General features: G+C 39.7%; 3 protein-coding genes and 1 long non-coding RNA gene across 16 annotated transcripts in view; 2 read left to right on the top strand and 2 right to left on the bottom strand.

Annotated features, from left to right (window-relative positions):
• The window catches only part of LOC127867042 (uncharacterized), a 502500-nt gene that overhangs the window by 199122 nt on the left and 275390 nt on the right, over positions 1-27988 (bottom strand). The window lies entirely within an intron of this gene.
• Positions 1-27988, bottom strand: part of LOC127867056 (uncharacterized) — a 401999-nt gene that overhangs the window by 287224 nt on the left and 86787 nt on the right. The window contains exons 1-3 of one of the 4 annotated variants that reach the window (XM_052408007.1): positions 26458-26569; positions 25395-25495; positions 24213-24913 (exon numbers count right to left, since the gene is read on the bottom strand). In XM_052408007.1, coding sequence (XP_052263967.1) covers positions 24764-24913; positions 25395-25495; positions 26458-26515 — 309 coding nt within the window. In that variant the 5' untranslated portion in view covers positions 26516-26569 and the 3' untranslated portion in view covers positions 24213-24763. Of the gene's footprint in view, positions 1-24212; positions 24914-25394; positions 25496-26457; positions 26570-27988 lie in introns of those variants that run through there. The other 3 variants (XM_052408004.1, XM_052408009.1, XM_052408006.1) reach the window with 3 other exon arrangements.
• LOC127867051 (dihydrofolate reductase-like) overlaps positions 1-27988 on the top strand; it is a 407711-nt gene that overhangs the window by 301819 nt on the left and 77904 nt on the right. Inside the window, exons 1-2 of one of the 9 annotated variants that reach the window (XM_052407993.1) lie at positions 20524-20695; positions 21380-21426. The exons of the other annotated variants lie outside the window; for them this stretch is intronic. Coding sequence (XP_052263953.1) covers positions 20571-20695; positions 21380-21426 — 172 coding nt within the window. The 5' untranslated portion in view covers positions 20524-20570. Of the gene's footprint in view, positions 1-20523; positions 20696-21379; positions 21427-27988 lie in introns of those variants that run through there. 9 annotated transcript variants of the gene reach the window in all.
• Positions 12-16424, top strand: LOC127867066 (uncharacterized). The gene is made up of 2 exons (XR_008043250.1): positions 12-168; positions 15630-16424. It is a non-coding gene; the product is annotated as an uncharacterized LOC127867066 (long non-coding RNA).

Genomic DNA, 27988 nt, shown 5'->3' with positions numbered 1-27988 from the left:
TGTGTGCTGGCTATATCGATCATATGTAACCGTATAATATTGCGCTGCTTACTTCCCTTGGATATATCAGTGTTTGTTCACCTACGAATTTTAAATCGAGGCGTTTGCCGATATTGCTATTTCGGCATTTTCTTAAGACGTTTATACCGGTTAATAGCCCCGCATGATGTAAGTTTCCACATGTTATCAATGCTATATAACTTGTATTTTGTTAAGGCAGTAATTATTTATGAGGTATATTCATTCATTCAGGTTTTTTCAGTAAATGCTATTCGTACCCAAATTACGTCGTACCTACCCTTTCGACCCAGTTGAGGCTATATGTCCTATATGTTAGGGTAATTTCCAAAGCGTTGCTTTCGTAACTATGTCATTGTTTATAACTTAGGTATAGGCTATACGTTTTGTAGTGTTTTTACGGTTAGCTCTTTGTGGGGTTCGTCAACAACTACAGCAATTACTTGCAACGGCACTAAATACAATACTCACGTTGGCATCGACTGGAATGCTCGTCAGGATGCACCAAACGTCCTCGTCGTCTTCGAGGGAACTCGTCGGCTATACTCGTCGGTTGCACGTCACAAAATGGCACTATACATGTACTTCTGGGAATACACCTCCAGGCAAATACGTACTTAAACACACAGTCACCGGCTTACATACACATATACTTCTGGGAATACACTTCCGGGGAAATGCCTGTCATTTACACAATCACAGGCAACTCACAGACTCACATACACAGTCACAGACTCACTTATATCTTCTGGGAATGGCCTTCCAGGTAAATACGTGTTGAACACACATACAATACAATATAATACAATATAATACAATATAATCTATACTCAGGCTCACAATTACTCACTCAGGCTCACAATTACTCCAAGCAATACTCAGCTTGGGAAAATACGTCTACTCGCATCAGTCACCCGTGCATAAGAGAGCGTACAAACTCGTGCTGCCCAGCATGCACTATACCGATTTGTCGCTGGTTCCCAATCATGAGGTATGTGCGCATTTTGTAGACCGGGCACCGGCACAACACTCCTCCCACTTTTGTCCTTTTGGGACGACGCCACACAGCGAAGGAATCGTACCGGCGCCACCGATGAAGTAATAGTGCCCCTTGCGTAAGCACCTTGACCCAACTCCCCTAAGTCAGGCATAGCTTTCGTCCGACCTCTCTTTTGGCGCAACGCCTGCCATAAACCACAACTAAAGTTAATGCATCTCCATTAAATGACCATTTGTGTTTAGCACCTTCGCACAAATATGAACGCATATGAGCCTTAATCTTTGTTAATAAAGAGTTAAAAATAAAAGTTCATAATAAGGCCCGGTAACTCTTGCTCCTTTTCTTGTCTGCACAATAATTGGACAAGTGTACCCACCTTCCAACCTATTTTCACAAATTTTAAGAAATAAAATAACTGCATACAAATACATCTCCTCGCAGCCCAAATGAGAAGGCCTACGCCCTCTGCATGTGACTGCATAATATACAATAAAAATCCTCTTGGTTATATTACAATAAAAATCACAAGAAATTTAACTTTCTAAGGTTATAAAAATCCTCTTGATTATATTAAAATAAAAATCACAAGAAATGTAACTTTCTAAGGTACTACAAATGCGTTAAAATAATATCTAAGTGACAAAAAGGTTAAAAATATAAGAATAAAAATAATCTTATTTTTGTCCAAATAATACATATAATTGCTTTTAATTTTATATAGAGAACGTACATTTTGCAACATAATCATTGACATTATATGGAGGAAAAGACAACTAAAATAAAACTATTGTACCCACTACATTCCTCCCACTTTTCTCCTCTTGGGCTGCCGCCCTACGGTCGCACCCAAGGCAGAAGAGATAGAGACTCAAATGGGACCATGATCCCCCTCCCGCAGGCACGGGACTGCCTTTGCCCAGCGGGGTACATACAGACCGCTGCATTCTAGCGGTTAGTGACCAATATGTTTCTTGCATAAGAAAATTTCCATCACATTAGTAAATAAAAAAACATTATTGTCGGCTATCGTCCGACAATTGCTTAATCAAGAAAAAACATTCTTGTTGGCTTTCGTCCAACAAGTACAGTCACTTATGTATTAGAATGTGGAGATCACACTGAGAAATAATGTACTTTACAAAAATAAAAACAAAATAAAAGTGTACATGCACCGGGAAACAACTCCGGCCATTCAAAAAATTAAAGTGACGCTACGAGACAGTTGCCGTCAAGCACGGTTACACACAAATTTAAAAAGACCTGCAAACATTGTTTAAAAGAACAACTCCGGGAAATACCACTTCCGGCCAACAGTATTGAGTGTGACAGTGTTCGTCAAGCACTGTCACCTATAAAAAACAAACTCATGCGACGAAATTCTACGACATTGCTCGGCATATGGTTGGTAGAAAAGAAATTCATTTATAGAAAATTACGGAAATAAATGACATGATACAGCAATGACGAAGTGATTGAAGTTAGATCGACTCACAAATCTTAACATGGAAGGATAAAAGGTGACGGAGGTGCCAAGACTTGGATATTGCAGGGGAAACCGGGTTCCTATTCACCATCTGCGTAGTTACAACATCCGATGGTGCGGTGTGACAGCGGTCGTCCGACAATGTCCGACAATGTCACACCCGACCATAAGGAAAAAAAAAACCAACATACTTCACGGGAAATAATCAAACACATCCGTGACTGTGCAAAGCACTTCTTAGCGCGGTAATACAAAAATTACAGGAAGTTAAGCGCGGACGGCACAAGATAATTTGGGACGACACTTTATGCCTATTCATTAAACCCCCATTTCGCAGAGCACTGCTCAGATTAATTTCACTTTTATAGTTCCAACAATATTGCAATAAAAGACTGGGCTTAAACTGAGACAATAGGACATATATATATATTTATTCAAAACAATCTAATCAAACTAATCAAAATGTTTAAGAGAACTATTACTTTTATACACCGCGTTCTCATGTAATATTCATAACAACAGCTTTTACTACTACTACCACTACTACTACTTCTGCTACTACTACTACTACCACTACTACTTCTACTACTACAACTACTACCACTACTACTACTACCACTACCACTACTACTACTACTACTACTACTACTACTACTACTACTACTACTGCTGCTGCTTTTAGTGTTACTACTACACTCCCGGGGGCAGATTAAATTCCCTAGATATCCTTGGGGTCTGGGACAATGTCACATAGGACTCTGGCCGGGGCAAGTTTTTTGCCTCTTGGGGATCTTGCCCATAGTTTAATGAGCGGGATGAAGTTGTTTGTGACTTAAAACGTTCATAACTAGCATTTAAGTCAGCCTCAAGAGCTGTAATTTGGGCCATAAGTTGGGCTTTCTCGCGACTTACCGGATCATCCAACACAGGCATATTTGCTCGCCTTCCGTGTGGATCCGGTGATGACGAAAGCATTACCGGAGCACATCCGGGAATTATACGAACGTTCCGGAGAGCATCTAAATGAGTTAGAGCGGAAGCAGTTAGCGGACCTGCTGACCGAGTATCAAGATGTGTTTGCCAGGGATGAGTTTGACCTGGGTAATTTTACAGCTATCTCACACACTATTGATACCGGAAGCGCCATACCGGTCACAGAGCGTATGCGGCGGACACCCGCCATGTTTGTACAGGAGGAGGAGTCTCATCTCGATAAGATGTTGAGGGCCGGTGTGATTGAGGAATCGACATCGGAGTGGTCCTCAGCCCCAGTGTTGATCCGGAAGCGAGATGGTAGCGTCAGGTGGTGTATTGACTACCGGAAGTTAAATGACGTCACTGTTAAGGATGTATTTCCCTTACCCCTGATCGATGACTGTCTAGACACTCTAGCAGGCAGTGTCTGGTTTTCTAAGCTCGATGCAAACTCGGCTTATTGGCAGGTGAACATTGCGGAGGAGGACCGGAAGAAGACTGCATTTGTAACGAAGTACGGCCTCTTCCAACATGTTAAAATGGGATTCGGACTCTGCAATGCCCCCGCGACCTATTCCCGGGTAATGAACCTGGTTCTTAGGGGTCTCAATTGGGAGACCATGTTGGCTTTCCTGGATGACGTCATGGTTTTGGGTAGCTCATTTGCTGATCATCTGTCAAATCTGCGGGACGCTTTTTCCAGATTTCGTTTGCATGGTTTGAAGTTAAAGGCCAAAAAGTGTGTTCTTTTTCAGCGACAGGTTGAGTTTCTGGGTCGCAGAGTGAGCAGCAATGAGATTGCCATGACAGACACCGACATTCAGGTTGTTTTAGATTGGCCGATACCTAGGTGTGCCAAGGAGGTTGAGAGGTTCACCGGTTTAGCAAATTATCATCGAGTTTTTATCAAAAATTACTCTGATATAGCGGCGCCATTGTATCAGGTCACGGGCAAGAGTCTCTTCCGGTGGGAATATGAGCAACAAAAAGCGTTTGATGCATTGAAAAGGGCATTGACGTCTCCACCCGTACTAGGGCTCCCAAATCAGAATGATGAGTTTATCCTGGATACCGACGCGTCGGATGTTGCCATAGGGGCAGAACTCATCCAGCTTCAAGATGGGGAGGAACGGGTGATAGCGTACGGTAGCTATGCCCTGACCAAAGAACAGAGGCGTTATTGCACTACCCGGAAGGAGCTACTGGCTGTAGTACGGTTTACGCGTCAATTTAGACACTATTTGTTAGGTAGACCTTTCACAATCAGGACTGACCACTCGAGTTTAACGTGGCTGTTGCGCTTTAAGCAACCACAGGGACAGCTGGCGAGATGGATGGAGGAATTATCACAGTTTAATATGGTGCTGCAACACAGGGTTGGCCGAAAGCATGCGAATGCGGATGCTCTTTCCCGTATTCCCGAGGGCTCATGCGATATTCGGTCTGGAGATTTGCCTTGTGGAGGGTGCAAGCACTGCCAGCGTGCGGATCTGTGGGATGCATTCACTGAGGACGTTGATGATGCCGTTCCATTGGTGCTGCCAACAGTGCAATCAGTCGTCCGTGACATTGGGGTGTTCACCGACGAGAGCACTGAAGGAGACAATGGTGAGACTGGCAGCGTCAGTGAGGTTATAGGAGCAGCAACAGGAGACAAGAGTGGCAAGTCGGATCCTGAATTGCAGGAGGAAGACCTCATTTTGAAAAATTTGTTTCAGAATTCATGTCAGGTTGATGTGTTGACAGTTGGTGGCGATTTTTGGGTATGTGCCTGTGTTCCAGAACCGGAACCGGAGGTTCAAGCCAGGCCAGCCGTGTCGGAACCCAGCAGTTGGGGTTTCACATGTGTGGATTTGCTAGAGGCGCAAAGTCAGGATCCGGATTTAAGCTTTGCTCTGCAGTGGCTGAGCAAGGGGATCGAGCCCGGGGAAGCGGAATTGTTTGCAGCCAGTCCAGGTGCTAAGTTTCATTGGTTAAACAAAAGTCAATTGTTATTAATTGATGATGTTTTATATGAAAACAATCCTGTGACTGGAGATAAGCTGTTGGTAATGCCAAAGTCCCTGAGGGAGGAGGCAATCCGGTTGAATCATGATATTCCCTCCGCGGGCCATCAGGGCATCAAGAGAACCAAGGAGAAGGTCAAGGAGAAATTCACCTGGTACGGTATGAGCAAAGAGGTGGCCGGATATGTGTCCGTGTGCGAGGCCTGTAACCGGAATAAAAAATCCGATCGGAAGGGAAAAGGTCCCATGACAGAGTATCAGGCTGGAGCTCCCATGGAGAGGGTCCATTTGGATTTTTTAGGTCCATTACCAAAAACACGCGATGGCAATGAGTATATACTCATGATGGTGGACCAGTTCACTAAATGGGTCGAATGTGTACCCCTCCCAACGCAGACGGCCGAGGACACAGCTCGAGCCGCTGTAAATCATTTTTTCTCCAGATTTGGTTTTCCCCTTCAGGTTTTTTCTGATCAGGGACGAAATTTTGAATCCAAGCTCTTCGCAGAGTTATGCAAGGTGCTAGAGATTCATAAGGCTCGTACCACGCCGTACCGTCCTTCAGCTAATGGCCAAGTAGAGCGTTACAACCGAACGCTAATGGACGCTGTCCGGTGTTATATTGGCAAACACCAGAACCGGTGGGACCAAAACCTACAGCAAATAGCAGGAGCACTACGTGCTTCTGTCAACCGTAGCACAGGTTTCACGGCAAACAGACTAATGTTGGGTCGGGAAGTAAATACTCCGGCCAATTTAATGTTTCCTTTAAATGGGAAACCTATGGAAGAAGAAAATTATGCTCACCAATTGGTGAATGATCTCCAAACCGCATATGAGTGCGCAAGGAGCAAACTAAGGGCTACCACAAAGCGCATGAAGCGCAATTACGATTTGCGTTTGTTAGAACGTAATTTCGAAGTTGGGGATGCAGTATACCTCCTTGACACCGCCACTATAAAAGGTAAGTGCAAAAAACTATGCCCTCCTTGGAAAGGACCCGGACTGGTGGTAAGAAAACTATCACACCTTCTCTTTCAAATCAAACTAAAGAATGCAGTCCTTGTCATGAACCATGATCGTCTCAAACCATGTAGGGATAGAACCTTGCCAGCCTGGCTAACAAAAGAAAGGGACCAGCCCGAATCTGACCTTGACGAAACGACAGATGGGCAATTATACTGTCTATGTAGGAAACCTTGGCAAGGCCGATTCATGATCCAGTGTGATCATTGCGATGAATGGTACCATGGATCATGTGTGAATGTTACGGCCACTGATGCTTTGGACATTCAAAAGTACCGTTGTCCGAAATGTTAATTTAAATGGTAGAAAACAACAAAACAAACAACCTGTTAACAGGCTGATCAATGTTTACAGGCGTTTTAACATTTGTCTTGCCATGGTCATTTCAGGATCAATGGTGCTCAATGCAGGTCTAATTGAATTAAACTGTGAACACTATTTAAACCGTTAACATTCATTAGCCTGTACAGTGTGCGCAGGCTGATCTTTGATAGTGTTTCCAGAATTTGTTTAAAAGAGTCTCTTTTATAAGTCTGGGATAAAAGTAAATGTATGCGCATTAAGCCCTATTTTCCAAAAATCTATTTTTAAAGATTTTAGAATTGGAAAAAACAAACAACACTACAACGACTTGACTTGTGTTTTAATTCTACCCTCATTGTTTTAGGATGGATTCAGATCTAATAACGGCCGAGGAAGTGGAGTCTTCCTTTGATGAGGAGTTGCTGTTAGAGCCAGAAGGTGAGGGTTCTACACCCAGTAAAAGCTGGGCTGAGCAGATGGATGAGAGGGATAGGGTGTGGACCGCGGCAGCCCAGCGCATCATAGCTGAGCGGTCCGGTAAAGTGCCCACTGCATGCTCACCAGATGTTGAGGTATTAGATGCCAATAACAACATAAGTGCCTCCCCGGTTGCTGGCCATAGTAATGCTGACCATAACCAAGCCGCTCCGTATTCGAACGGTCGCGGTTATGGTAGGCCTTGGTATGGTAGGCGGCCGCGTGGGAGAAGAAGTTTCGATCCCCGCCGTTGGGAAAGATCCCAATCGTTCTTTAATAATAAGGGGAAAAATGTACAACCTGTCCCAAGATTTGAAGGGGACAGAAGGGGAAAATACAATTTTGTACAACCTCTCCCACTTCTGGACCCACGAATAATGCCTGTCCGGAGCAAGGAAGGGTTTAAAAAGAGGCCTCAGGCCCAGCGGGAAAGATATGGGGGGAATGATGGGGTTTCTTCCATTAAAAGGCCTAGGGTAGATTCGTGTTGTCCTGTCCGGAGTTGCGGAGAGACCTTTGACTTGAGACACGTTCTTAAATCTCACGTCCCGCAGGTCATGGACCTCAGGGTCCCACTAAGTGAGTCCCTTACACGTAGAAGATTAGCATTTTTGATGGCGCTGGGGGTCAGGGTTGTCCGGGATGGAACGTCTGTAGGGGATTTGGCGTTGTTTGCATATAAGGTGGGCTATGTACCCAAGGGGGGTGGGGAAAAACCCTCCCAGGTTGGGGCTGCAGAAGCTATTGCGAGATTAACAGGGGAAGAGGCAAATACCTTCTTTAGTTTATTGGACTGGAGCGTATTGGGCCGACTATGGGCCCTTCTTACTTGTGATGAGCAAAAGTTTTTTCAGGAGACTTATTCCCTGACAGCTGAGGAACAGGAGTCCAGGTGGCAGGTGGCTGTTGACAGCCATTGCCACTTGGACAGATGGTCTATCAAAGTGGGGGTGAGCCTGGATGGCAATATATTGACTCATCTTAAGGACCACTCCCCTTTGGTAGAAATAGAGGTAAACGTGAAGGCTATGGTTACCAATTTTTGTGACCCCCCCACCTACCCTGATGTTTCCCTACTGAAAACACTATCCTCCATGCGGTGTTTTCCCACCATTGGTTTACACCCTAAGGGGGCCTCCAAGTATTCAGACACCGACATAAATCAGTTCGCCAAATTACTTGGCAGGCCCGAGGTAGTGGGGTTTGGGGAGGTGGGTTTGGATCACTCTGTGCCCTATACAGAATGGTTGGGGCAGTCCATTCTACTAAGGCGTGTCCTGGGCTTTCTGGAAGAACGGCATGTTTTGATCCTTCACTGTAGGGGGTCAAAGGGAGATCAGGATGGCAGGGAAGTTAATATGCGCCTCCTATCAATACTTCATGGATTAATTAGTCCAAATCAGCGAATCCACCTGCATTGTTTCCGTGGAGACCTGGAAATGTTCCGGGCCTTCACGGATTCATTCCCAAATACTTATGTTGGGTATACCCACAAAACTAGTGATTTGTCACCAGCAGCGCTACTAGCATTGCGCACAATACCCACAGAGCGATTGCTTGTGGAAACAGATGCTCCTTATTTTGTCAACCCTACCATTGGTCCTTTTTCTTCACCGAATGTGGTGGGGCTGGCAGCCAGGAATGTGGGAATGATAAGGGGCGAAAGCACAAGGGATGTGCTCACAGCCACTGTGTCAAACTTTGAAGATTTGTACCGCCTTAAGTTATAAAGTGCGATGTGTATTGCTAGCAGAATTTATGTAATGATATTACATCATAATTGCTATTTAAGTAAAAGCAAAATAGAGCACAAAATATGTGCAGACAGTGTTTATAAAATTGTTATTGCGTTTGCGTAAAAATATTACGTTATTGCTTTATCTTTGTTGTTTTAGATGATGGTTTCACCTGTGGTCGCACCTGATTTCTTTTTTCTTCCTTTTTTATGTTTGACTTGTTTTCTAATTTTGGGAGGTCCCCGCTGTTGAGCTACGCCATTTTTTTTATGTAATCCCAAAATTGCTGAAATATCCATTATATAAATTCAAAAATAAATGTTAATGAATAAAACGAATTCATCTTAATAATGTAATATAAAGACTCGTACAATTAAAAAAAAAAAAAATAATGCACAAAGCATGTGCTATCAGACATTGTCTAATTTCCAGAATACGTACCGCCAAAAGATTTGGCAGTGAGGGTGGGAGTATTGTTATTGCAGAATTTGCACATTTTTAGCAATTGTAAACATTCATATTATCGTAATGTATACACATATATCCAATTCCTCTGGGAAGTAACCACTTTCGCCAAATCATACAAATGTTAAGATTCATACAAAAATTAAGACTCATACAAATATAGAGACTCGTATAATTTAGAATTATAAATATAACACAACACATTAATAGTATATCAAACATTGGTCCTTTTTATTCACCGAATGTGGTGGGGCTGGCAGCTAGGAATGTGGGAATGATAAGAGGCGAAAGCACAAGGGATGTGCTCACAGCCACTGTGTCAAACAGTAAATTATACATATAACACAACACATTAATAGTATATCAAACAGTAAATGGATGAAAACAAAAGTCCATAAATAAATAATAATTTATTAATGTATGTATACCTGTTATTTACCCAAGTTATTAAGTCATTTTTCGGGGCAGGAAAAGTAAATATGCGCCTCCTGTCAATACTACATGGATTAATTATCTTTTCTTTCTTTCTGGAAGAACTGCATGTTTTGATCCTTCACTGTACGGGGTCAAAGGAAGATCAGGATGGCAGGGAAATTAATATGCGCCTCCTATCAGTACTACATGGATTAATTATCTTTTCTTTAATAATAAGGGGAAATATGTACCGCCTGTCCCAAAATTTGTCCCTGACCCGTAGTAGATTAGCATTTTTTATGGCTCTGGGAGTCCGGCTATCGTCCCTCCCAGATTGGAGCTGCGGAGGCTATTGCAAAATTCACGGGGAAAGATGGAAATCCCCCTGTTGTGTCTGGTCAGGCCAAAGATGACCCTTTAGTTACTAATAACCCATCGGCCATCAGTATTCCTCATGTCCCAGCAGTGATGACCATCACAAGTAAATAGAAATTCTTCCGTCGCCTTCGACATCGGCCACTTGAACGTATTCCTTTTTGTTATAAATAATGTGCTTTGTAAACAGCTGACTGTACAGATTTACACACTGGTCACAGAATAACCCACACTGTAGAACTCTGTCTCTGTTAAAGAATCATTGCTGAGAGTAATGTAATGTAGAAATAATGTAAACAATAATGTTAATTCTGTATATAAAAAAAATGTTAGTGACCCCAGTTAAAATAAAAATAATAAATAAAACATTAATATATATTTAGTATTCATCATTAAATATTTAGATAATAAAGGTCAGGTTATAATATAATACATAGAACTATTCCTCTAGTTACAGAAGGACTACAGCCTTTGGTTTTTCCTTTCTGGGAGAAGCTATTGACCTAGAGTTTGCCCTCTAGTTTCAGAACAAAACAGCTTCTTTGTTTATATTTATTACAGATGCTATGGCTTTATTTCACTGAGACTAAAATCTTCCTGTTTCGCAGGTCGACGTCCAGAGCACAGAAACAGTCTCTACCTCTGTTCTAAACTCTGCTATATAACCGACTGAGTTATTTCCGCGTCTTGAGTTTGAGCGGTATTCCAAATTGAACAAATGGTCGGACGAAGAGAACGCAGAACAGCCTCTGTTTTTCCTCGTGTAGGATCTCCACTAACCTTCTGCCATCTGAGTAAACAACTACAAACTTCAACTTTTTCCAGCAAAACAAATTGGTTTTTCCTTCAGTGCGACGGGCGCATTAATGAGTTTAACTCTTGCTGCAAAATCATTCTCCGCGTACTTTAGGTAATATTCATTTATTGTATGGAGGTAGTATATATGGAGTTCTTATTAGGTATTTGGGCATAATATATGATATAAAATATATCTCCCAGGAAACAATCATCAATCATTTATTAATGAATTCATTTAATGAACTTTGTCTTCATTCGTCCATTAAAATTTTCAACATTACTCTAGAACTTATTTTCATATCAACTATGCTTTTACTATAACTACAACTATAGTAACTACTACTATAGCAAAGCTTTTACTACTACTACTACTACTACTACTTCTGCTACTACTACTACTACCACTACTACTTCTACTACTACAACTACTACCACTACTACTACTACCACTACCACTACTACTACTACTACTACTACTACTACTACTACTACTACTGCTGCTGCTTTTAGTGTTACTACTAGAGATACTCCGCGTACACCGTAATACGTTATCAACACCGCGAAAAGAATGTGACTGCAACTTTACTGTATTTTTTTAAAATTGGGGGTCTTTTGTATTTTGCATTGTTTTCCTAGTTTTACTAACAATTAACCTCGCCATTTACAATTTTAGGCGGTACAGATTTTGGAAGTTAGACGCTCTGGTGGTCGCCAACCTAATTTCCACCGCTGGGACCGCTCCCAGCGGCGAGAACTAGAGGGTCGCCACCCTTTGGAACCACGCCTAACAAGTCTTCGAACACCACCTTCCCAGCTGTCATCTGGGGTAACTCGGCATCCGCATGCGCCGCCCTTACGGCGGTCACACGCGGCAACTTCTGTCGCCCGTCTGACAGGTACTGACCTTCCGGTGGCCGGAGTAGTTTCAGCAGCTTTTCGTTGGGCTATTTTGGCCCCCACCTGGTCGGCCCTGTCGGTCGCCATGCTTTTAGCCGCCTCCGCAGACTGAACCGCAACGCGCTGCACGCGAAATTCATCATCGCACACAGGATCTCCATGGTATCCTTCAGTGCTCTCGCCAATGACCATCCTTGGATCACTGACAACATCTGGCACTATTGGCAGCACCAAGGGAACTGCATCGTGCACGTCCTTGGCATGCTGCACCTTCATGCAGAACTGGGAAACTGGACCTAGCTGGTTTACATGATCCACTTCCGGTTGGCCCAACTGCTTAGTCGTCGCAGCTACCACAACGGGCTCCTTCTCCTTATGGTTGGGCAAGGACATGGCATGAAAATGTCCCCAGTTGGAACCATATCTGCCGCGATGCGATCCCTCAGGGCGGACTTTTGAATTTTGGTTCCGATGCCCACGTAAACCTCCGCCACCAGCACCCGCAGGATACATAACCTGGCGTTGGTCGTTGTACCACCGGTTCCGGACCTTCCCTGGGTAGGGGCACTCCACAGGGTATTCGGCATAGCCTTTTTTATTTCGAAACGGCTTACCCGGTTGTCGGACAAAGGGATCAACGGCCGAAATTCCAAAAGAGTTTGACAATCTCTCCACAGCATCCAGCAACTTCTCGACCACCTGGGTCAATTTGTCGACCGCCGACACACTGACCTCATCCGCAGTGGGTGCTTTCTTCACCTCGTGAACCCACATTGACTCTTCTTGCTCAGTCTCCTGGGTATACCTCGGAGCCGCGGCGCAAGCCGACTGAACATGGCAATATATCTTCAGCATGTTCATCGCATCTCCCATAGATGTTGGTAACTGCAGACTAACATGCTTGCCGGCCTCCTCGTCAATCAAACCGTGACAAAACTTCGTCACTGCCTGTTCAGCGGCGTATGCATAGGGCAGATCACGAAACGCCGCTGTTGCCAGCTTCAGCGCCCGATCTGACCAATTGTCTAGGGACTCGCCTACTTCCTGATGGGCAACGTGGAAACGGCCCTGCGCGGTGGCGGTAAGCTCCCTGGCGCCAAAACGCTCCTGCAGTCGCTGCATTAGCTCTGCGTAAGGTACCGTCCCTCTCCCTTCGGTTAGCAACGCATAGAAATCGACCGCCTTTCCTGTCAAACACCAACCAAGGCAATCGGCGCATTCTGCGTCAGACCAATCTTGCACCCTTGCGTAGCGCTCAAACTTGCTCTGAAAAACAAACCAATTGCTCTGCCCATCATATAGCAGGCTCTTAGGCAATTTTGTCAGAACATCCCGATCTTTCTGTGTCGGGGGAATACTTGGGCCAGGAGGGTTGCTTGGTCCGGGCAAATTATTGAAAACCGGTGCATTGCTGGGTATGGAAATAGTGATGGTAGATGGAATTGGGACAGGTAGACCATTCGGGGCAAGAGGGCCCTTTGAGGCACGATGGGATCCCGTAGGCCCATTGTCCCTACTCTGGGGCAAACCTAACAAAGGGGGCGGGGCGGGGACGCTTGATGCGACATTAAACGGTTTCGGTATGCTTGTCATCATATTGTCCGGCTGTAACAACAGACGCTTTGGGAGCAAAGGCTTTGCAATCTGGGGAAGAAAATCGTCCCATTGAGCTACGTCCGCCTCAAGAGCCGAAATTTGGGATTCGAGTTGGGCCCTCTCGTGATCCTGACTTACCGACTCCTTCTCGAGCACAGACATATCTATCCACCTTTCGTGTGGGTCCATGGGCCTATTTGCGATTGACCGCCCCATTCCACCCTCCCCAATATGTTCCGCCCCATCCTCATACCCCAGGGCTTCTCTAAATAATGCGGGGTTAGTACTAAAATCCAACTCGGTCATGTCACCAAAGGTCAGCGGCCGCCCTATAATTGCCTCTAAAGTATGTGGTAACAAATTTCCCGTATTTTCCCGTATCAAAACAATGGCCTGTGCCAGTTGTCTGCCCACACCCAGAATATTGCATAATCTAGTGGGAGTGTCGTAGTTCACTCGAATTTTTCTGGGGGCTACCAGTAAAAATGGTGGGGTATATCCACTTCCCATATCCATTGTCAATTTAGAACTTTACAAGTAAATATGAAAAAGTTAAATTAATAAAAAACCTAAAATAAATGGGCCAAGAAATTCTGAAATAAAAACTTTTGTATCTACTGGTAGACAATTAACATTTAATTGCCAAACAATAACCAATTAACAAAATCGCTATCACTGTTGTTGCTATCAATAATCAATAAAAACTGAAAGTAAGAAACACGTCGCTTTAACTTGACGTTAAGCACTAATTTCCCGGGACCCAGTTTACTTTCGCAATAACACTGCTATAAAAAGAATTGCCAAGGACAAAACTCGTGCGTGTAAACTTCTATTTCCTCGGACTTTAGTTACCGATATATCAGCAATTTACACTGCTATATACAACAGTCAACCAAACAAGTTTTTCATGAACTGCTGCGCACAGAATACGCACCAACTAATCACGGGAAAATTGCCAAATAAAAAAAAAACACGTGGCCATCCGTGGATTACACAAGCAATTAAACTGTAACAAACAGCATTGGAAAATCACGTTTTTTAAGAAATATTTCACCAACTGATAACATGGCCGGCGAATGCCAACAATGGAAAAAAACTACGATGCCGTCTGTTTGTTACACACTTCTTAAAATAGACGAAAACTGAGTTCAACAAGTTAAAGACAGAAATCACGTTTTATGAAACGAACAGTTTCTATAAACTTTAAATTAAATTTGATCCGTCGATTGAAAATAAATTATGCGATGCCGATTGATTTTGCAACTAGCCTAACCGTTAAACACAATTTTCACTGAGTCCCCCGTTGGGCGCCATTGTAGTGTTTTTACGGTTAGCTCTTTGTGGGGTTCGTCAACAACTACAGCAATTACTTGCAACGGCACTAAATACAATACTCACGTTGGCATCGACTGGAATGCTCGTCAGGATGCACCAAACGTCCTCGTCGTCTTCGAGGGAACTCGTCGGCTATACTCGTCGGTTGCACGTCACAAAATGGCACTATACATGTACTTCTGGGAATACACCTCCAGGCAAATACGTACTTAAACACACAGTCACCGGCTTACATACACATATACTTCTGGGAATACACTTCCGGGGAAATGCCTGTCATTTACACAATCACAGGCAACTCACAGACTCACATACACAGTCACAGACTCACTTATATCTTCTGGGAATGGCCTTCCAGGTAAATACGTGTTGAACACACATACAATACAATATAATACAATATAATACAATATAATCTATACTCAGGCTCACAATTACTCACTCAGGCTCACAATTACTCCAAGCAATACTCAGCTTGGGAAAATACGTCTACTCGCATCAGTCACCCGTGCATAAGAGAGCGTACAAACTCGTGCTGCCCAGCATGCACTATACCGATTTGTCGCTGGTTCCCAATCATGAGGTATGTGCGCATTTTGTAGACCGGGCACCGGCACAACACTTTTACCTTTTTTCAGTCATTTAAAGTATTTTTTGATTACAATACATCATTTTCATTGTTCTTTACTGCAGAACTGAACATCTGATATTTTGTTTTATTGCAGCAATTTACCACATACATCGAGTTGAATCTAAGAACAAATACTGAATACCACCACATACAGTGTTCTTTTTCGACACGATCGGTCCGCTATCTGTTTCCAGAACAGAAAAGTAAATTGACCTACACTTTGCTAGTAGCAGATGGAGATGACTGGTACTGGACAGCGAACTAAATCCACGTTGAAAATTGGTCGCACTAAAGTCTCATCTGTATTTCAACCGGCTTAAGAAAGTTTATTGTATGTCAACACGGTATGTACGTCCGTTTTCTGCAAAAGGAAGGGCTCTTTATGAAGAGAGAATTGATGACTTTAGGATGCGCTGTTCTGCTTCATGGCGCAAAGTGACTGAAAGTTTGTGCATAGTAAGTCGTTTAACTTATGAGAGTAATGTTGGTGAAATTAACCTGATTGAACAGCAATTACCTATGAAAGTTACGTAAAAGTTAAAGACAAAATTTGATGTGTACTTAAAAAAATGTGAAAAGTGAAGCAAGTCTTAAAGAATTATCGGCTCTCACTACAGACGTGTCGCTACAGGAAAAAGCAAACTTACATGCCCTGGAAAAGATTGACCAAAATAAACAATCAATATTAAAAAAAGTCATATCCAGCATGAAGCCAAACTCTGTCCATGGTGGTGTGAAGACACACAGTTCGAGATCCTCTAGCCGTAGGAGTGAACTCATCGCATTGAAACAAGCAGAAGCCGAATCTGCCAAGATAAAACTGAAATATACTCAACAAGAAGCAGCTCTTTTGAAACAAAAGGCAGAATCAGAAGCGAATCTTCAAGTTCTTTCTCAGCAAAAAGCTTTTGAAGCCGACGCTGCAGAAGTAAAGGTACTACAAGAGCATGATGTCGAAGGCTCTGATGGGTCAGAAAGTCATGTTACAACAGACATTAAATTCAAATTGCAAACTTTGCCTGTTGTAAAACCTGACAATCTAGTTCAAGAAGTCATGAACAAATCCACAAACAATCCAACAGTATCTGACACTAATATGGGAGAAAATCTGTGCAAATTTCTCCTTAAAAAAGACTAGGCTCTCTCGCGACTGACTATATTTAGTGACAAAACTGACTTTTTATACTTGGAAATGTTTGTATTAATATGTAAAATGATGACAATTTATAATAGCTGTATTAATACAAGTATCAAAAATGTTGATTTTTAATGCAAAAAATGACTTTGTTTGTGAAAATGTTCGTTTTAATACGAACAAAGATGACAGTTAATAATAGTTCGTATTAATACGAAATATCAAAAATGTTGATTGTTAATGCAAAAAAAAAGACCTTTTCCCTGAAAATGTTCGTATAAATACCAACAATGATGACATTATAAATTTATCAAGTATTTCTGAAAAAAATGTATAGTGCGTTAATTTACGAAGTATGGTTATGTTAAGAATCTATGAATTAAACAAGTATTTCTGGTTTTTTTTTAAGTGCGTTAATTTACGAAGTCTGGTTTTGTTAAGAATCTATGAATTCACCAAGTATTTCTGAAATTGTTTAATAATGCGTAAATTTAGGAAGTCTTGTTTTGCTATGAATTTGCCAAGTACCGAGTATTTCTGAAAATATATTTTAATAGTGTGTAAATGTAAGACGTATGTTAAGAATATATGAACTGACCAAGTACATGACTTTGTATTTCTGAAAATTTTTAATGCAGCATAAATTTACGAAATGATTATGTTGAGAATATATGAATTGACAAAGTACGGGGTATTTCTGAAATAATATAATAGTGCGTAAATTTACGAAGTATGGTTTTGTTAAGAATATATGAATTGACCTGGTATTTCTGAAAATTGTTAATAGTGCGTAAATTTACGAAGTAAGGTTTTCCTGAGAATAAATGAATTGATGAAGTAATTCTGAAAAAAAATAGTAGTGCGTAAATTTACGAAGTATGGTTTTGTTAAGGATATATGAATTGACAAAGTATTTCTGAAAAGTTTTACTAGTTCGTAAATTTACGAAGTATGGTATTATTAAGAATATGAATTTACCAATTGTAGAAGAATATGAATTTACCAAGTATTTCTGAAAAGGTTAAATAGTGCGTAAATTTACGAAGTATGTTTTTGTTAAGAATCTATGAATTCACCAAATACTGAAATTTTTTAATAGTGCGTAAATTTACGAAGTATGTTTTGTTAAGAATCTATGAATTTACCAAGTATTTCTGAAAGTTTTTAATAGTGCGTAAATTTACGAAGTATGTTTTGTTATGAATCTATGAATTCACCAAGTATTTCTGAAAGTTTTTAATAGTGCGTAAATTTACGAAGTATGTTTTTGTTCAGAATCTATGAATTTACCAAGTATTTCTGAAAGTTTTTAATAGTGCGTAAATTTACGAAGTATGGTTTTGTTAAGAATCTAATATATCTATGACTGTTTTTTTTTTAATAGTGCGTAAATTTACGAAGTATTTTTTGGTTAAGAATCTATGAATTTACAAAGTATTTCTGAAAATATATAATAGTGCGTAAATTTACGAAGTATGGTTTTGTTAAGATAGTGCGTAAATTTACGAAGTAAGATTTGGTTGAGAATATATGAATTGATGAAGTATTTCTGAAAAGTTTTACTAGTTCGTAAATTTACGAAGTATGGTATTGCTAAGAATATGAATTTACCAATTATGTCTGAAAATTTTTTATAGTGCGTAAATTTACGAAGTATGGTTTTATTTATGAATTTACCAATGAAAATGTTAAATAGTGCGTAAATTTACGAAGTATGGTTTTGTTAAAAGTCTGGTTTTGGTAAGAATCTATGAATTCACCAAGTATTTCTGAACATTTTTAATAGTGCGTAAATTTAAATTTACGAATAATGGTTTTGTTAATCATATATTTCTTTAAAAAAAAGAAGTTCATAAATTTATGCCACATGGTGACAAGCAATGAAAAAAAACTACTGATTTTTCTCCCTTAAAATGTTCGTAAATTTACGAATAATTTCTTAGTTGATGTCAAATGTGTTCTTTTTGCATTAAAAATGTTCGTAAATTTACGCGCTTTTTTAGGAAATATACAAGTTTGATAATTCCTGTTCATGCATTTTGATTCAAGGTTAAATTTGTGTGCAATAAAAGTGAGAAAAAAACACCTGTTTTTCTTCATTTTGCAACGAAAAAAGGGAATATCAAAGGATATTCCCTCATAGAATTCCGATGCGTTTCTAATGTTTTTTCCAGATCTGAAATGGTCCCTCTAAAGAGAAATACATGATCAGTATGTTATTTTGTGTTAAATGACTTAAGCAGTATGAAAAACCTAACACATCAAACATAACCAAATGAAGTTAACACATAAGGATAAGGTACACAACAACAAACTTGAACACCCAAAACTGTTATCCTGTACTAGTAACTTTTGAAAATAACGTTATTGTTAAGAAAGCAATATGTGCTTGTGCAAATGCTGCTTTAGACAGCTCCAGGAACGTAATAATTAATTGAATAAATCAAAACCATCGTCATTGGTTTATTAACGTGGTTCAAATATTAAAAAATGCCCCCTTTTTAAGCTGCATCTGCAATATATAAACATTATTATAGTTCGGGGCTCTTTATTTTTTGCGATGATTGCGGCCCTATATTATACATGTGAGCCTCACTCTTGGAACATGGGGCTTAATGCATGAGCGTAAATGTTCGTCCAAGATAAGCCTGCAGTCCGATTTTGTTATTTAAGGAAGTTTTGTATAAACAAAAATCCAAGGCGGATATTGTCGTCCATGGTTAGCCTCTTCAGACTGTACAGGCTAATCTGGGACGAATCTTTATGCACATGCATTAAGCCCAGTTTTACCAGAGCGAGACTCATTATTCTTATTCATTGTTCGTATACTACCAGTCCCGTTAACCCCTTCACGCAAGTTTGTGAACTCGCCATGACCTACAAGTTATCAGATAATTGAAACAAAATTGGACTCACGAGTTTACGTTGACACGGTACGGTTAAGGGCACACCGCAATCGTGGTCATTTGTTTCAGTTCAAACATACACTATCTATTGTATTATGCAGTCTTGTTTAACCAAGTCTCTGCGTTGTGGTTCTGAACATACAGGATACGGTATTATAAGGAATTTCGGAAAGATTCTGCGACAGCATATTGTTAAAAGATACTAACACAGAGGATAATGAACATTATGCAAGCAAAATTTTAACAGTCATATATCAACACATCCCACAGTGTATAGAACTTGTTATAAAAGGAATGCAACATTAATAGAATAGCCATCCTTTATATTAAATTGCGCTTGTCCTGTGAGAAACATTAACAAAATGTTTTATACTAATAAAAGATAGTTACACGTTGATGAAGATGTTTGTTTTAATCTAATTTTAAAATAGCAAACAATGAAACTCCATAAACCATTTTATGGAGTTTTTATTTCGTTCTTATCTACTTTGTAAACTACGTATAGGGCTAGTCGAGATTCACTTTTACTGAAGAATTAATAACAAACTGAACGTGTGTCTAAATCGATATTAATCAATGGTCTTTTGAAGATTTAAAATGACTTATTAATAAATGTAAAAAGGTTATTTAAAAGCTTCACAAAGATTTTAGCGTTCTAATCTTGAACATGACGGAAATCATTTAGATGCTTTGTATTAAAAATGTTAGTATACGACCAAATATTGTCCGTATATAAACGACATTAAAACTATGCAAAACAAGATTGTTTTATTTTGAAACGATTAATAAATTGAAATCATCTTCATCATTTGACTTAGAATAATAAGGAAAGAGAAAAAAGTATTAAACTGAATTGGTGAATTTAGTTTTATCAATCGTTGCATTTACTGTGTTGTTATTGAACTGCGACCATTCAAATGGTCAAAACTAATGCAGAGTTGATATCATTTGCAGGACCTGCGTGACGAACAATTAAATAGTCTTTCGTTGGCCCATGGACATCATGGTACCAAATGTCTCCACCACGAACGGTATAACCACATTCGAAATGATGGCAGCAATGTGTCATAACAACAGAGGCATTGGCAACCAGGGTGATCTGCCATGGCCAAAGTTGAAGTAAGTATGCGAGTCATTTTGGGAAAAATGGGCTTCATGTATTTGCAAAAAAGTGTCGTACCATTTAAGCCTGTGACACATTCCTATTTTACGGAACTTTCGGTATAAAGGAGAAAACGAAAACCCAGTTTAGACGGAATGTGTCGTCCCTTGTTAATTTTGACGTGACTTCACACACATGCATTAAGTCAATTTTTCCCACAATGAAGTTTGATGTGTCTCACAAATTAAAATCAATTTATGAGTAGACATAAACTAAAGTACAAAGAACTTAACAATCCGTCTAAAATAAACAATAAAATATCGATTTGTTAATGGTTATCTTCACTCTGTCTGCTTACGACATTTTAAATTGCTGTCCATATACAACGTTGTTGTTTGACTATTGAATACAGGAAACAAAATCTTGCTTTGGGAAAACTGGGCTAAATGCATATGCGTTAAGTGTTATCCCACTTGAGCCTCTACAGTCCACATTTGCTAATTAGATACGACACTTTATGCGGATATGTAATTTACCCGTAAGGATATCGCTTCTATCCGAAAATCCAGCTTTTTCAGAAAGCGGGATGACAATCTACACTTATACAGGCATTTCTGCGCACACGCATTAAGACCAGTTTTCCCAAAACAAAGCTCATTTTTCTGTACTTACTATGCTTGCAAGGTTATGTCTGTTTACAGGGTCGATTTTGAGTATTATTTAAAGACCACATCCACACACAAGAAAGGTAATATTATAAACATGAGACTCGGTCTGTGAAAACGAGTATTATTGCATGTTCGTTTAAATGTCGCCCCAAATAAGCCATACAGTCCGCAATGAGGAATGACACTTAACACCTAAACTGATTCTCGCTAGGAAAAGACTTTAAACCGTAAGTAGAATATCAGCGGAAAGTTTGCGGACTTTATAGGCTAACACTGTACGCACATGTAAATAGCTCCATTTTCCAAGAACACGACCCATATAGCACAGCGGTTAAATTGATTGATTTAAAGTGTTCCAGACTAAGTTTTCCATTTTTGCACGATTAAGTAAACCCTAGACACATTTTGAGTTATTTTGAAGAACGTTTATTGGCTTGCTATCATGAAAAAAAATAAAACCTGTAAATAATCAATCAATCCGCTCTCGTAGTTTTTTGTCGTATAACGCAATGTCATGTCTACGCCATACTGTTTGTTGGAAAAATGGCCGCGATCAAGCGTTTCATGATTGGCTGATGACATAGTTTGGGCACTATTCTTATGCTAAAAAGCAACAAGTGCACTTAATGCTGTGGGACTCTGAAAATATGTATGTTTTACCTTTATGCCATAATGCAGTAAGTGCTATTTTTAATACAAAAGCATTAAATATAAGTATGCAATCCTATAATATGTTTGTAATGTCATAACAATACTATTACATATAATATAACCAAATATTATGCTGATATTCATAGTCAAATAAAAGTTGTAGTCTGTCAAGCCTTCTTTTGCAATTTTCTCCACTATTTAAAAAAATCGTGTTATTACGTTCTGGCTTTAATCCCTCGTATTGTTTTTCTTTCCTATTATACCAAGTGGACTCGCCCATCCTTCTAAATTGGATCAATTTATTTCCAAAATTAGGGATGTCTAGTATATTTATTTCTATATATAGAATATTTCATACAGAAATGCCCTTAAGCAAAAAGCGCAGACCCTGATGAGACGCCGAATCATGCGGGGTGTCATCTGGGTCTATGCTTTTTACCAAGGCCTTTTTTTCTTGACGCTAGGCATAAATGGGTTAATAGCAATTTATACAAGACATCGTAGTAAATGCTTGAATTCATGTTTCATGCTAAAATTACTTAACTACATGTATGTAAAATGTTGTGTAAATCATTTGTAAGATGCCGAAAGGAAATTTTGAATATCTTGTCTTTAATATAAAATAAATATGTCATATTTAAAATAATGATACATTAAAAGTAAAGTTCACAGTTATGAATTTTGTGGATATTTTAACAGTTGTCATTGTGAATGTGGATATAGTAAGATTATATCATTCAAACATTGATTGTATTTCATGGGACCTGTTCACGTTTTGGTAAATTTACAAAATTGATAAAAAAATATTGTTTCATAATTGCAAATTTTTGTTGAAGCTGTGTTTTTTTATAAGGAAACAGTTATACTGGACATGTTATGCTCTAAAATATCATTTGTATCATCTTTTTGACGATTTAAAAACCTGAAAATTCTAAAGCGCTACAAAGGCGAAAGGATTATATAATTAGGAAAATTCTGTTGTTATCGTTATCATATTGTTGTTATCCTTATTATAGTGTAATCATGTGACATTACAAGGATGACCTATATAAAGTTTAAATTACGTGCATTATCCCGTCATAACGATTGGCCGAATTTTCTCCAAGGCTCAGTGGTTCGAGCCCAGGTGTGGGTAACGTTTTTTTCATTCTTCAAGTTTAACCAATTTATGCCTAGTGGACTCTCCCATCCTTCTACATTGGACCGATTTATTTCTAAAATTAGAGATGTCTAGTATATGTATTTCTATGTTTAGAATATTACTTACTAAAATTTCTTCAAGCAAACAGCGCAGACCCAGATGAGACGGCGCATCATGCGGCGTCTCATCTGGGTCTACGCTGTTTGCAAAGTCATTTTTTCAGGACGCTAGGCATAAACGGGTTCATTTTTGTTTTTAACTGAAACTCTTTTGTTCCGATGTTTACATGAATTTAAAGCATTAGTTCACAAACTTCAGAACATGCCAAAATCTGTTAAATGGTCCGTTTAAGTTATGGATGGTAAATACTTATTATGACGTGAGACGTGTATTAGTTCAACAAACAGGAGATATTTGCTAATCCATTAAAGCTGATTGCAAATAAATATTATTACGCATGCAAAAGTCAATTTGCAATTATAAAGTTGAGCTGCTCTTTAAGAAAAGGGGGTTTAATACATGTGCATAAAGTGTCGTCCCAGATTAGCCTGTGCAGTCCGCACAGGCTAATCAGGGACAACACTTTCCGCTTTTATGATATTTTTCCTTTCAAGAAAGTCTCTTCTTAGCAAAAATCTAGTTTAGAGGGAAACGTTGTCCCTGAACAATATGTGTGGACTGCACAGAGTCATATGGGACGACATTTTACGCACATGCATTAAACTCCCTTTTCACTGAGCATGGTCCAATTTTAATATATCCCTTGTCTTTGATTTCAGGTTTTCCCATTTAAATACACGCTTAATCTAGTACGTACATATCCAAATGTATCTGTTAGAATACTATAAGCAAGAATCACAAATTAATAAGCATTGGTTTTATGACAAACCCATGATCCACATATTTAAAATAAGTATTAGCAAAACATTGTGTAATTTTCTTTCTGTTATTATATCTGCAATGTAGACCCCAGTACATCGTATACAAAGTATAAAAAACCTTTTTTATCAAAGGTGAGTGCATTTTGCAACACTTTCCACAGACAAAGTATGTTCATTTAACAAATACAAAAAGTTCGAGACGATAACATTTATTAGCAGAAGCGGCCTTTAATACATAAAACACAGTTTAGGAATTTACAGATATTTACGGCAAATCAAAGTTTACAGGTCCTGGTCTCAGTCTGAAACCAATCGATTCGTTTTGTTTAAATAAACATCATTCTTGAAAAACTGGGCTTAACGCATGTGCGTAAAGCGTCGTAATAAATAATCTGAGCAGTCAAAAAAGGCTAGTCAGGGACACCACTTTGCGCCATTATTGGACTTTCGTTTAGAAAATACTTCTTGAGCCGAACTATTCCCTAAATGCGGAAAGAGTCGTCCATGATTAGCCAGTAATTACACACGCAGAACAAGGATGACACTTTCACTACATGCATAAAGACCAGATTGTTTGTTAAAATAGTTTGTCTTTAGAACACACTAAAGTATTGTATCGTATTTGATAAACAAGTGTACGAATGTAATAATTTAAACCACTGAAATACAGTTCTTAATAAAAAGCTGATCGAAGAGTATAACGACGAAAAACCGTGAAAAGCCATGGTTGATGTTAACATAGCGTTAGTAGTCGAAGTAATCCTTATTGCATCTCTCATTGAGATCTCGAACGATCTTCTCGCACGAGCCGAAATCTCGCAAGTCATCTGGTATCACTATGACGATATTGTCGATGTCATTGTTCTTTGGATCTCTCAGGATGTAGTGGTTCCCCTAATTGTACAAATAAACATAATTGAAGTGCTTTGTGAAAAAAAGGGTTTAATGCATGTGCAAAGAGTGTCATCCCAGATTAGCCTGTGCAGTCCACACAGGCTAATCAGGGACGACACTTTCCGCCGAAACTGAATTTTCTCTAAGAAGAGTATTTCTTTATAATAAAAATATCATAAAAGCGGAAAGTATCGTCACTGATAAGCCTGTGCGGACTGCACAAGCTAATCTGGGAAGAAACTTTACGCACATGCATTAAACCCCCTTTTTACAGAGCACGACCCATATGTAACATTTAATATGTCTCATTTGTCTATATTTTAAGCGTATACTCAACCAAACCGTAAAGCGTTTAATATCTAGACCTCAGATTTCCTACTTGCCCGTAAAAATCGATAAGCAACAATAATCAAAAAGTTGTTAAATCGATCGTTCAACAACCACAAAACAAATGTGTCCATCGTAGATATTAACTGCGTACCATGGAGTGCTCCGAGAGTCCGCAGTCGGTCGCAAAGGTCCGCAAGGCTTCGCTGTTACAGTCGTCTGGAAACCGAAGAGGTGAGTCCGTCGACCACCAGGCTAAAAATACATCACCAACGCCGGGTTTTAGCCAGTATTAAAAATGCCGGGATGGGGGATTGCTGGTGAGGATGAAAAGAAGCAGTGTGACCTTATATATGAACATTTGTCGATTTTAATCTGTTTACATTGTAATTACTTCATAGAGTTGTTTACACTTATGTACACGAGCATAAATTACCTGCATGAACATTTTGTTGTATTGATACTCGTTTAATTTCTTGCAAGCGTAGAACTATTATCATATGACCCGCGTATGACCTATGCCGCAAGCGAAGCTCCTGACAATACGAATCGTGTTCTGAGAAAACTGGGCATAATGCATGTGCGTAAAGTGTCGTGCCAGGTTAGTCTGAGCAATCCGCACAGGCTAATCATGGACGACAGTTTCCGCTTTTATGACAATTTTTCTTTAATTGAAGTCTCTTCTTAGCATAATTACAATTTAGGCGGAAAGTGTCGTCCCTTATTATCCTGTGCGGACTACACATAGCCTGTGCGGACTGCACAGGATAATCTGGGACGACACTTTACGCACATGCATTATGCCCTGTTTTCTCGGAACGCGACTCATAGTGTGCGAATAGACAGGCTTGCCAGAAGCTACGTTTGCCGCGGTCCGTTAATGAGACCACGGAGCCTTGCTCGTTATACCGGACAGGTTGGCTCCTAACCAAACAACGCACATTGGTCATATATGACATAAACCCCATTTTCGCATGACGTTGCTTAAATAAAGCCCAGCAGTTGTCAAAGCGGATTTTAACAAATGTCGCCCCCAAAATCGTTCTATTAATATTCGACTTATATAAACTCATATAACAAAAAAAAGAAAATTGAAAAGTAGCACTAATAGAAGCAAGAGGATAATCAGTAACAGCAGTAGTAGCAACAATAGCAGTAGCAGAAGCAGTAGCGGTTTTAGTACTAATTAAGTGAATGAATTGCAACACAAGTCTTACCTGTCACTACGGAGATCATAAGACCTATGGCGAAGAGGAAAACCACAGCCTTGCTCATCTTTGTGGACTAACAGGCACGGACAGACAAGCAGTGGTTTAACTGAACAACAGTGTGATCAATTTATAAATCATTTCCTACATTTACAGCCAGTAACGGACATTCGCACTTAGGCTATTACAGGAGTATGAATGTTTTGCTTTTTCAAGTCCCACTATTTCTATTGACGCTAGAATGTGTCCTCGATCGTGTATGATTAAAACCTACCTACATTTATGTGTTCCCCAAAATGTACAGTTTTGTGTGAAGCATTCATATCAAAATTATAATATTTTTTAATATTCATGCAAAGTTGGAAATGTTCCATTTGGTCATTCTGTTATTTGAAAAATCAACATTTTATTGCTGGTAATGAAAACCAAATTAAAACAACGTAGGCCTTAAAGTAGTTAACAAATGTAAGTGCTGTACGGCCTCATGTCTTTCGCAGGCGGCTAGATTTTGATTGAACAATGATATAGGACTTGACCGGCTTTTTTTGATATACATGTGCGGTGGTCTACACCGACACAACACTCGAGGTATCTAGTAGACAAGGGTCGGCGGATGTGTTTACTCAATCAGGAGATAATTGTAATGATTTTGTGAGTCGCGTTCTGAGAAAACTGGGCTTAATGCATGTGCGTAAAGTGTCGTTCTAGATTAGCCTGTGCAGTCCGCACATGCTAATAAGGGACGGCACTTTCCGCCTAAACTTGATTTTCGGCAAGGAGGGACTTCCTTGAAACTAAAAATACCATAAAAGCGGAAAGTGTCGTCCCTGATGAGCCTGCGCGGACTGCACAGGCTAATCTGGGATTACACTTTACGCACATGCATTAAGCCCAGTTTTCTCAGAACACGACTCGTATTAACAACTTTCATAACATAACACGCAGCAAAAAAATATAATAATTTAACAGGGATCACCGTATCAGAACGGTAAATGCAAAGCATCGGGGATTAAAACCGGTTTGAAAATGAGCCGATCCGAATCAGGTTCCTCCTGATTTTAAATAACACACACACAGCACACTGACAACAATTGACAAATTATGTTTGATGAACAGAGACCATTAGACCTTATGTCTGATAAACAGAGACTATTAGACCTTGTGTTTGTTGAAAAGAGACCATTAGACCCTATGTTTGATGAACAGAGACCTTTAGACCTTATGTTTTATGAACAGAGACCATTAGACCTTATGTTTTTCTCCTTCTCCGGTATACGAAGCAGTCAACGCTATATCTTTTACCCCATACCCTGAGGTCTGAATAATGAATATCATATTTCGTTTTGGGGCGACTATTTGCTTGCCTGAATCCAATTTTTACGCTATTGTTGTTCATGTTTGTAATTCCGTTGTTATACGATGTCAAGGTAAGAAAGAAGTCAATCCTATTTATATAAGCTAGATTGTTTCGTTAGCCCCAGCTTGTATGCAACATTCTCCGTTATCCTGGTAGAACGAGTACCTGATATCTACGGAAAAG

Source organism: Dreissena polymorpha, chromosome 2, assembly GCF_020536995.1.
Source record: "Dreissena polymorpha isolate Duluth1 chromosome 2, UMN_Dpol_1.0, whole genome shotgun sequence".
Classification (NCBI taxonomy): Eukaryota; Metazoa; Mollusca; class Bivalvia; order Myida; family Dreissenidae; genus Dreissena; species Dreissena polymorpha.
This window is presented reverse-complemented; position numbering and strand designations above follow the sequence as displayed.